This window comes from Pelophylax lessonae (assembly GCF_965119305.1).
Source record: "Pelophylax lessonae genome assembly, chromosome: 7".
In the NCBI taxonomy this organism is placed as follows: Eukaryota; Metazoa; Chordata; class Amphibia; order Anura; family Ranidae; genus Pelophylax; species Pelophylax lessonae.
The window spans coordinates 145823532-145835568 of record NC_138774.1 but is presented as its reverse complement, the minus strand read 5'-3'; the positions used below and the strand labels follow the sequence as shown (position 1 = coordinate 145835568).

The 12037-nt window shown below is 47.2% G+C and overlaps 1 protein-coding gene across 1 annotated transcript in view; it reads left to right on the top strand.

The window, feature by feature from the left end:
* Window positions 1-12037, top strand: part of NRK (Nik related kinase) — a 489556-nt gene that overhangs the window by 206246 nt on the left and 271273 nt on the right. Inside the window, exon 4 of the mRNA XM_082263406.1 lies at window positions 6027-6152. Coding sequence (XP_082119532.1) covers window positions 6027-6152 — 126 coding nt within the window. The remainder of the gene's footprint in view (window positions 1-6026; window positions 6153-12037) is intronic.

Below are 12037 nucleotides of genomic sequence, written 5' to 3'. Positions count from 1 at the left end.
ATATTTACTTTGCATGCAGCCAGTGACATCACTGGCACATGCGCTCTGAAGGAACGGCCGCTCGTGCCGTTCCTTCAGAGCCCCGTGCCGTGACCGTCGGCTTCTGCAGGCATGCGCGGGAGTGACGTCACTGTGGCTCCAGCCAATCAGATGGCCGGATGCCGCAAACTGGAAGAAGGGCGACCAAACATGTCACCCGTGAGACAGGTGAGCGGTTCGCACTGCAAGGCTTCGTTCTAAGGTAAGTATTTCATAATGAGCTAGTATGCGATGCATACTAGCTCATTATGTGTTTGTCTTTCAGGTGTTCGTTTTCTTTTTTTTTTTACATTTCTGAGGTTTACAACCTCTTTAAGTTGATGCCATTGTCCATATCCCTAGAGTTTTTCAGGACAGGAAACCATCACAGCTACGTACAAATGAGCATTATTGTAGAGCAAGGTAAAAGGTCATCAAGCTGTGCAATGACCTTACATGCCCTTGTTACATTCACATCAGAAATATTTAGCCACAAAACCTTATCACATTAGTAGCTTTATCCCCGACTCTGAGAAATATCTTCCAAGTATCTGCTAAGGTATGCCAGAATAATACTAGTAGCCATCTGATCATTGTATACTGTATAAACTGTGGTTACCTATAAATTGTCCCATGTGTCAAGTACTCAGTATATATAAAGACCTACATTAAACACATGTATTTGACGGGTTATCATTTTTGCCACAATGTGAAGAAAATAGTATCACAACTGTGGCATGTGTACAACTGCAACCAGCCGCAGTGCTATTTTAAGTTGGGCAGTCGGGGATGGTAAAACCATATCTCCTACTTTTTCTTGCACCTCAATCGCAAGTGTAAAGGAGCCCCAAAGCTGCAATGAGTTTGAAAAATGCCCTGGACAAAATGCACAGATAAGAACAGTGTCAATGACTATAACAGCGCAGATCTCATTGTATAAATTTGTGTAAATTTTCACATGCTGTTAAAGCAAATCTGTCCTGAGATGAACATTGAGGCTACCATTGCCACTCATCTAGAAAATGCTAGTTCACCAGATGTTGTATCATTTCTCTAATTTGGATAATTGATCAAAAAAAGTATGCAGATAGAGACTTCCGATTTTTCTCCAGCTTTCTTCAATTAAAAATGTATTTTAAGTCAGTGATTACAAGCATCGGGTCACTATACCAGCCAGGCAACAACCATTTCCAGATGGGGGGCAGTTATGCCAGCACCACTTTTTCTTATGACAGGTTTTCATTAACTGCACCACAAATGCCCAAGCGTGAGCAGGATCTAATACTGTCAAAAGGCAGAAAATGTCACTGTTTTCAGACATATTAGTTTTACCTATGTGACATTTACAAATTAACTGTGCAATAGCATTTTAAATGTTCATTTATCTTTATATCATAGTATCCAATTCCAAGCTATATATTTTTCGTCTATGTTATTAAAAAATAAAAACGCGGAGCAAAAAGTGAGCCCGTATTATTCCCAGCAAGAATTGTGAAACATAATGAAAATAAACATTTGCAGAGCTATGTAGTTACACTTCTTGTTTCTTGTTCCTAAAAAAAACATCAACGATAGATTTTATAAGAATAGAAAACTTCTATTGAAAGCTTCAAAGAATTTAAGGATCATTTCACCCAAAAGTGACAGCTTACTTATCGGTGGAACCTGGTGGACTGAATTGCCATCTAGCTTTTTATACTGTATGTCTTGTCAAAGCAAGATCCTTCTTCCAGCACTCCTGACTGTTCCAGTCCACCTAGGAAAATGGGATTTTTTGTACATACCGTAAAATCCATTTCTCAGAGTTCGACTTTCGTTTATCGACAGACACAGCGCTCATTAAATCATAACTACTGGGATGTACAAAAGCAGTATCAAAAAGAAAATGAAAAACACCCCTGAAGAGGGAACAGCCCCTCTTAAACAGCTGCCTGCAAAACTTTGCGGCCAAAATAAGCATCCGCAGATGCCAAAGTATCTACTTTATAGAATGTTGTGAAGATATGTATGGACGACCAAGTGGCCACCTTGCAAACTTGCGATATTGATGCCTGATGAAGGAAGGCCCAAGAAGCACTCAACGCCCGGGTAGAATGTGCTGTGACAGAGAAAGGTGGAACCTGACCTTTAATGGAATAGGCATGAGTCACCGTCTGTCTGATCCATCTGGAGATGGTAGCCGAAGAAGCAGCCAGTTCTTTTCTTGGTCCGTCCATAAGCACAAAAAGCGGGTCTGACCTCCGAAAAGGACTCAGTAGCTGCCAGATATACCCGAATCGCACGAACCACATCCAAGGTATGCAAAGCAAATTCCTTGGGATGAGCCGGCTTGGGACACAAGGAAGGCAACACAATGTCCTCATTCAAATGGAAGTCAGACAACTTTTGGAAGGAATGATGGACAGGGACAAAGAACCACTTAATCCCTATGGACCCACTAAATAGGGAACGGGACAGGATAATGCCACCAATTCTGATATCCTACAGGCCAAGGTAATAGCTACCAAGAATGTCACCTTTTGGGATAAGGTAGGCAAGAGAATCTCCCGAATAATCTCAAATCCAAAGAGGGGGGAAGGGCGGGACTTTAAATGAGGCGCACGGTGGGATTGGCCGTGCGTCTCCATCCCTAAATTCAATAGCAAAAAAGAAAAAAGTCGGGACTTTAAATGAGAAACATGGCAGTGACAAGGCTTGCACGGTTGAAGAATCACATTTAATGTTGTTGTAAAAAGTACAGACATGGATTACATGATACAACATGATGCATGATGTCAAAGAAACCTAAAAGGCAGTGAAAAGTAGTAAATTCCCAAGACAGCTTCAGACAAACCAACATGACAAAAGGTTTATGCCTTCCCCTCCATTACCAGTTCCCACCGGGATTACCATGTAAGTGTTTGGCCCCCCCGGGGGGGGGGGGGGACTATCCTCCCCCCCCCCTTCCCCTTCCAGCTTCCGCCAACCACCATTTCATACAATGTTTTTATACGCATTTGTTGTTATAGATTTGGGTTCCTGAAGTTTGTCCAGAGGAAGGACCACACTGGTCAGAATTAGCATTAGACCTAGGTAAATCCATTCCCTGGACAGGGATAGGGGGGACCCTAGGTAGTTTGGATATCACCTGAACCTTTGCAGGAATTAAATCCGCACAAGGAGACTCAGGACCTAAAAAACCTAAAAAGGACAAGCCATGTCCCCCTTTCTGGGTACCCCCAAAAGAATAATTTAGTGGATCCCTTGGACGCTCATGAAGGAGGTCCACTAGGGAGGAAACCAGCGAAGAGGTCCCCCCACCCCAATATTGGGTGAGAGCAGACCTTCATGCAGAAGGGGTCTTGTCTGCGGGGCCAGAAAAGCTAGCTCTAGGCTTACCAGACCAAGTATGCTTGGAACCTCCTGGGGAAGATTTGAAAGATCTATTTCCCTTATTATCTGTCCCAGAAGCACAAAATCATTTTCTATGTGCCGAGAAGGAGGGCCCCGTCTGCTATGAGGCTCCCTTCTTTCCTAGACTATAGCAGGAAGGTACTCTTTTCCCCCATGATACCCTTTAATTATGTCATCCAGGGTAGCCCCAAACAGGCAATCGCCTTGAAAGAGCAGATCAATGAGAGCTTTCTTAGTGGCTTGGTCTGCGGACCAACTCTCAAGCCACAGCACGTGCCTAATCACCACAGCTGAAACAGAAAGTTTGGACAGCACAGGAGCTGTATCCAAAGCTGCAACACAAACTGCAGCCCGTGGACCAACTGGTCCGCTAAATCAACATAAGCAGTGGGGACCTGCTCACCCCCCAGGCACTGGTGCCAAAGCTTGGCCCATTCAGTTAGGGTCTGAGACACCAGGGCTGAGGCCAAGACTGGCCGCAATGTCGATCCAGCGATAGTAAACATGATGCGGGCCACAGCCTCTGCTTTCCTGTCAGCCGCGTCCTTAAAGGATTCCTCTGCTGGTATCATGGTAGCTTTGTTCAACCTAGAAACAGGAGGGTACATCACTGGTGGACTAGTCCACTTTTTTAAATGTGACTCCTCAAAAGAGTAACGTACAGCAAAACGTTTGGGGACCACAAAGGGTAATTTTGGTTGTTCCCTTTCTTTACAGAAAAAACTGTCAAAATAAGGCACATAAGGAAACACCTTTGGAATGCAAGGTGACTTATGCGTACCGAATGCAACAGCCACGTCCGTGGGTACATCAGCAACATCGTCCATTTTTAAAGTCTCACGCACTGCAGTGATAAGTTCATCTACTAGCGCTTTTTAATTCACTGCTGCAACCATGGAGGAATCATCCTCATTATCTAATGGATCTGGGGTGTGACAATAAGCTCCCCTGGACGGGCCGCGGCCACGGCGACATCAGGCTCAGAATCAGATGAATCAGAATCAGATGAGACAGACTGAGCAGGGAAAGGAAGGGGATGCTTCCTCCTTGGCTTTTGCCCACATGCCAATTCCACCCAGGACACCAAGGACTGCAGGAGCACCGTCAGTGCAACCATGGGAAGGGGTTTCGAGGGACCTGCCACCTCCATAAGGGGAGAAGGAGAAAAGTTTGGGACTTTATAAGAGGGTCAATGGGGGAGATGTGACCATCTAGGCTCCATAAAGGAAAACGAAGACCCTTGCAGTACAAAAAACGATCTTTTGGCAAAACTAAGGGATCTCCCCAAGGCTCAGGGTACCTATCAGCAGAGAGAAAGATAACAGGGACCCCAAAGGACTCACCTTATTTATCGGGGGAGCATCGAGAATTTGGACCCAGCATCACCATGGATGCCATCCCTGTTCATATGTCCCAGGCACGGGAAGAGGAAACTGAGGAAGAGGAGGAGCTTCGGCATCACCACAAGCTTCGGTCATCTCCAGCTTCTCCTGGACTAAGGGGAAAATGGCCCCCTTGACATCGGGCTAAGAAAAAATGGCCGCGCTCACCTACATCATGCTGGCAGGATCTTCCCTGTGCCCTCTGCAACGCTGCACCCTCTGCAAGGGGACCCCCTCCTGAAAGGTAGGACATATGTTATGGGAGACTCCGCTGCACACTCTGCACTGGTCTCTGCACTGGTACCCCCCTGCACTATACCCACACTGCAAACAGTGGGGCATGCACCTAGGGGTATCCTACACTGGGACCCCTCCAGACTACCAGGGCAGGACACACTATCCCAGGGCCCTTACAGAGTGGGGATAGTGGGGGAGACCCCAGGAGTCTCCGCTGCATCCTCTGTCCTGGGACCCCCCACTGGACTCCAGGCCCAGATAGGAAGGGAGTGGGGGAAGCCCAGCTCACTCAGGGATTTTTAAGGATGAGAGGAGGGAACCTGCAGGCAGGTCCAACTGTTGCTGGAGGTTACCTGTGTCCACCCCAAAGAAAACGCCAAAACGCTAGAGGGGGGGACTGTACTTACCCTTCCATGGTGTCGGTAACGCTCCAGACAGAATCCTCACCACTGAAGTAGGAGAGCTGTCAGCCAAGGGACTACTGTGACTCAGACCCAAGCCCGGTCGTATGCAACCCTGCGAGATGTTTTACTCGCGGGCAAGCCTCTGTCAATGAGGCTATGTCACAGTCGACCTAGCGCAAAGCTGAGGTCTGCATGCACTTGCTGGCTGGGCAGACCACTGGATCTACATTATCCAGCCCGCCGCCCACCCGCAGTTGATTGTAGATCTCCCGAGAGAAAAAAACAAAAAATATGCAAGGACGATGAACAAAAAAGAGAAATTATAGTTTTCCAACCTACTTTTTTGGGGGGAATGGGACTCTCATTATGGTCACACCAGGTAAGGGCAGATGTCTCACCAATATAGTTTCAATTATCAGGTGGTTTACTTACAAAGCACGTAACAAAAACTAATATTCAACTGGGTGGGCTGATGCTTTAAATGCACTTTAAAATGCTTGTTCTGGATGTTAAATGGATTTTGTCAAGAACCACTAGAACTGCACTGGCATATATAGCAAATTTGTGATTTTTTTTTGTTTTTTTTTTCCAGGAGGAAGAGGAAGAAATTAAACTTGAAATAAATATGCTGAAGAAGTACTCACATCACAGAAACATTGCTACATACTATGGAGCGTTTGTCAGGAAAGGCTTTGCAGGCCAGGATGACCAACTCTGGGTAATTGAAAATGTTAACACCTACATAGCATTATTAATGAAAGTGGATAATTAATGGAATTTAGTTTAGGTCCACATATATAGGGGCTGCGCTTGAGGCGTTTTGCAGTGCATTTTACGTTTTTAAGCCTTTGTTTTTTTTATGCCTTTTTGCATGCAGTTTTAATTCATTTTGGGGTTTTTTCTCTTTAAACACACTGTAAACACACTGTATATAGCTGGTTGCCAAGGCACAGGCCAGGAACCCGGCCACCATGTCCTTAACAACCGATAAGTCATCAACTGCGGGGTTCCCCACTGACTAATGTAAAAAAATTGCCAGCAAGAAAAAAAAATGTGGAAAAAAAAATGTGAAAAAAAAAATGGCGCGGGGTTCCCCTCAGGTGCATACGAGGCCAGCGTTGATGGAAGACTGTTTATTTTTAGCTGGCAGCGACATTGCACAAAGGAGATATCACTGGAAAGAGAAGAGGAAGAAGTGACAGCGGTGGAAGAAGAGACAGCGGAGGGAGAAGACACCGCCGAAGATAGAAGAGCGAGAAATAAAACACCGGAAGGAGAAGACCGGAGGAAGAAGGCACGATTTTTAATAAAGTACTTGTCAAAAACTGTCTCTTGTGTTTGTAACACTACAATTTTTTTTGGTGAATGGGTAGGGGTACAATGTACCCCATGCTCATTCACATAACGGGGGAAGAATCTGGGAATCCCCTTGTTAAAGGGGGCTTCCAGATTCTGATAAACCCCCTGCAGGCTGACCCACACAACCACCGCCGAGGGTTGTCGGGCAGAGGCTCTTGTCCCCAAGCACCCCCTCCTCCCATGTGGCCTCGTATGGTTTAGGAGGGGGAGCACTCTCTTGTCTCCCCCCTTCCTGACCTCCTGGGCTGCATGCTCGGATAACGGTTTGATATGGATTTTGGAGGGGACCCCATGCCATATTTTAAAATTTTGGCTTGGGTGTGTCACGTCTTTTTTCCAAGATTTTCTTTTGCCGGCAATTCTTTTTTATTTTTACATTCAGCTGTCTGCGGGGAAGCCCGCTGACAGCTGATGACTCATCAGTTAGTAAGAACGTGGTAACCGGCTTCCCAGCCCGCTCCTTAGCAACCAAATATATTCATTGTTTAAAGGGGAAAAACAAAAACTGAAAAACACACCAAAAATCACATTAAAAACACAAACTTGTGTTTCTGGTGTGATTCCATTGAATTCTATTACACACAAAAAGTGTGAAATAAGTCCGCGACCTTTTTCAAAAACTCCCCGGTGGCAAAACGCATAGATGTGAACGTGTGCCACAGAAAACCACGTTAAATGGACTGTAGTGCATTTCTGCAAACTGCACAACGCACTAACGCATAGGTGTGAACGAAGGGTAACTTGGTGGATCCATGTACATTATCCCATTCCATGAATTTCATTCCATGTTTTTTTTTATTTGATGCCCCCATTACATTTGTATACTAAATAAGACCACTGTATAACACATAAAAGCACCTGAGGGAAACTAGATGGTGTTTTGTTGAGAAAAATGGATTTTTGTAAGATCTTACCGTAAAATCCTTTTCTCTTAGCTCATTGACAGACGTAGTCCTCTTGATTAATATCAAATTGGGTTATGCTGCCCTCTACAGGAGTAGGACTAGGCAGAAAGAAAACGTTCTGGCCACACCTTAGGGGCAGTCCCAGAGGGTATATCCTCTTCCTGTCTGCTACAGGAAATCAGTTATGTCACAAAGCAGTGTCAGAGACTTTAACCCAACCCAACTCAAAAGTAGAGGGGCGGGTACTACGTCTGTCAATGAGCTAAGAGAAAAGGATTTTACGGTAAGATCTTACAAAAATCCATTTTTCTCTGTCGCTCATTGACAGACGTAGTCCTCTTGATTAATATCAAATTGGGACGTCCCAAAGCAGTGCCACAAATGAGGGGTGGGAACAGAATCAAAGGGAAGTTTCTGAAGAACCGACAGCACCAATTTAAGATCCCAGGGTGGTAAAGGTGCGCGCACTGGCGGAGCCTAGGTGTCGCACCCCCTGGATGAAATTCCGCCCCAAGGAATGAGTAGCCAAAAGCTTCTGAAAGAAGATTGCTAATGCTGAAACCTGACCCTTGATAGCACTCAAGGCCAGCTTCTGCTCAACCCCCTGTTGCAGAAAGGCCAATATTCGGCCCACCGAATAACAACGTGGAGGGAACCCAAGGGATTCACACCACGCAATCTAAGACTTCCATGTGCGATGATAAATCTTTCTGGAAGTCGCTTTTCTTGCTTTAACTAGAGTAGGAATAACTGAAGCTGACAATCCCTTGTCCTTCAGCACCTGGGTCTCAATAGCCAGGCCGTTAAAGCCAGCGATCGTAAAGCAGGATGGAAGATCGGTCCCTGCGACAGCAGATCCTCCCTGAGAGGAAGTCGCCAAGGAACGTCTGCGACCAGCCTGACCAGGCCCGACTAGGCCAGTCCTGAGCTACCAGGATAACTGGGATTCCCTCCACCTCTATCCTGCGAAGAAGCTTCGGCAGCAACTTGAGAAGAGGGAAGGCATACAGTAGCTGATACTGCCCCCACGGGGCGATCAGCGTGTCTGCGGCTTCTGCTAGAGGATCGCGGGAGCGAGCCACAACCCTCCGCACTTTCCTGTTGAGCCAAGATGCCAACAGATCCCATTCGGGGTGCCCCAACGGAGGCACAGTTGGTGGAATACCTCTGGATGAACGGATCATTCCCCTTGATCCAGAATCTGACGGCTGAGATAATCTGCCTGCCAATTTACCCCCGGAATGAATACCGCCGAGAGAGCTGGAACAATCGTTCCGCCCAACAAAGAATGCTGGCCACTTCTATGACCACCAGGACACTCCTGGTGCCCCCTTGATGATTGACATAAGCCACTGCTGTGGCATAGTCCGACTGGATCCGAACCGGGCTGCCCTGGAGCTGCTCGGTCCAGTGAATCAGACAAAGTCTGATCGCCCTCAGTTCCAATCCATTTATCGGTAACCTGGACTCTTCCAGGGACCAAAGCCCCTGAGCGGATAATTTGCCGAGAATTCCTCCCCACCCAGATAGACTAGCATCCGTGGTGACAATCGTCCAATCTATTGGAAGACATAACCTCCCCTGCTGAGCATCAGAGACCGAAGCCACCTGGTCCGTTCGCTCAGTCGGATCCGATTGTCCATGGAATCTGGATTCCGATTCCATTTGGGAAGAATTTCTTTTTGAAGGATTCGGGTATGGGACTGGGCAAATGATACTGCTTCGAAGGAAGCCACCATCAAACCCAGGACTCTCATGCAAGTCTGAAGGGAAGACCAGTTGTCAGATAGTACAACTGAATCATTGATTGAATCTTCTGGAGTTTCTTCACAGGGAGAAACACTTTTGCCCTGGATGTGTCTAAAAATTAGACCCAGATATTCCAGCCTCCTGGTGGGAACCAGAGAAAACTTCTGTAAGTTCACCAGCCACCCAAACTCTTGCAAAGAGGTTATGGTGATCTCTAAGTTAGCAACAGAGTCTGTGGAGACTCTGCACGGAGCAGAAGATCGTCTAGGTAACCTAGAATCGATATGTCTCGTTGCCGCAACAGCGCCAACACTGGAGCCAACACCTCTGTGAAGACCCGAGGAGCCGAGGCGAGACCAAAGGGTAACGCCACAAACTGATAATGGTTCTCTTACGAAAAAACGCAGGCAACGCTGATGTCCTGTGAAAATAGGAATGTGAAGATAGGCATCCTAGATGTCTATGGATGCCAGAAAATCCCCCTGATGCAGGGAGGCCGCTACTGTGCGAATGGACTCCATCCTGAATTTTTGTACCTTGACAAAAAAATTGAGTGCTCTTAAGTCCAGAATTGGACGCACCTTGCCCTCTTTTCTGGTATAGTGAAAAGGTTCGAATAAAACCCTTGAAAACGCTCTGTCCAAGGAACGTGGACCACCACTCCTTGTTGCATTAAATCCGTGACCGTCCCCCGCAAAGCTTCTAGACGATCCGGGGATAGTCGGATCTTGGAGGGGAAGAATCGCACCGGTGGGAATGATTGAAACTTGATCTTGTAACCTGACCTTCTGACTTCGCGAACCCAATTGTCCGGGATTCTGGAAAGCCATGGCTCCGGACACCGGCGAAGACATCCCCCCACCCCAAGTATGGGTGGGGGGCGCACTTTCAGGTTTTAAATAGTCTTATCTTCAGGTTTGGAAGAGCTGAAATCTTGTTTGCCCGACCAGCGCCCCCTGAAAACCTCCTGAAGGAGTTTTGGAGGGCTTTAGCTTTATCGCCCGTCTCAGCGGAGCGAAAAAAATCTTTTATGAGCGGAAAAGGAAGGCCCCCATCTCTGACGAGGTCCCTTACCCTTAGTGCTCTGTGGCAAAAAAGTACTCTTGCCTCCAGTGAGATTCTTGATAATCTCATCTAAGGTGGCCCCAAATAGGCGATCCCCCTGAAAAGGGAGATTAGCCAAAGTTTCCTTGGAACCTTGGTCCGCCGACCAACACCCTAGCCACAGTACACGTCTGAGGACGGCTGCTGAAATTGATGCCCGCCCCAACAATGGAGTGGCGTCCAGAGTAGCTTCACAGACAAACTGTAGCCCTTGTATCATCTGCTCCAGCAGGTCTGATACTGCCGGGGGGATGCTTCTCCCCTCTAAGTCCCGGCGTAACAACTTGGTCCATTCTGTCAATGTTTGTAAAACCAAACCAATTGCAATCACTGGTCTAAAAAAGCCGACCCAATCAAGGAAAAGATGGCGCGAGACACAGCTTATACCTTACGATCCACCGAATCCCTAAAGGACGGAGCGTCCTCCAATGGGATAACCGTGGCTTTATTTAATCTGGAAATTGGTAAATCCACCACAGGTGGCACTTTCCATTTCTTGAGGAGGAATTCCTCAAACGGATAACGCCTAATAATGCGTTTGGAAAAAACCAGGGGTTCGTTTTGGATGACCCCATTCTTCTTTAATGCTATTACCAATACATTTGGGCAAAAGAAAACACTTTCGCCATTTTGGTCCGTTTATTAGTACCAAAAGGGATCTCAGTCTCACAATTAGTGCGTTCACCAACGCCTCTTCTTGGGCTATGGCGGATGCCAAAACGCCCTCCTCACTGTCTGAGGATACAGTACCTGAGACACTAGCCCCAGATGAGGGACCTGCACTTGCAGTGACAGGTTCAGAATAAATTTAGGGGTAGGCGGGGGTCGCTTCCTTGCGCCCCATCCCTGACAGGCCACTTCCACCCGGGATATAAAAAGACTCCACAACCGCTGATAATGCATCAATAGTAAGTGGGAAACTGGAGGGACCTGCAGCCACTCGAGGGGATCAGGTGGAGATAGATGTGTGGCAGGGTCCATGTTAATCCAGGACACTTTGCCAGTGAAAAATTTGAAAAAATAAAAAATACCTTTCCTTTTTTTTTTTTTTTATCTGTAATCCCCCAGCGCAATAGCGCCCCTCAGCGTACCTGCTTTGGACCCCCACAGAGAGAGAGAGAGACCCCAAGGGCTCACCACCTGATGCAGAGAAGCTTTTATCAAACTGCTGTCAGCGTTGTCCTATGCAGACTGGGAAGTCCTGAACTCGCTTTCCAGGGTAAAAGGAAGTGGCTCCGCCCCCTGTGCACGCCTTCCGGCGCTCCCAGCTACTCCCCGAGGTCGGCTGGGCACATCAAACATGGCCGCCCCCATGCAGGAGACATCAGGCTACGAAAAAATGGCGGCCTGCGTGACCTGCGGGCGGCCTGTGTAGACAATGCAGACGTGCGGTCTACAAAAAAATGGCGGCGGACTGCCCATCTAGCGTGGCTCCTCCAGTACAGCGGCCTGTGAACGGCTCTGAAAAGGCTGGCGGCGGCTTGTC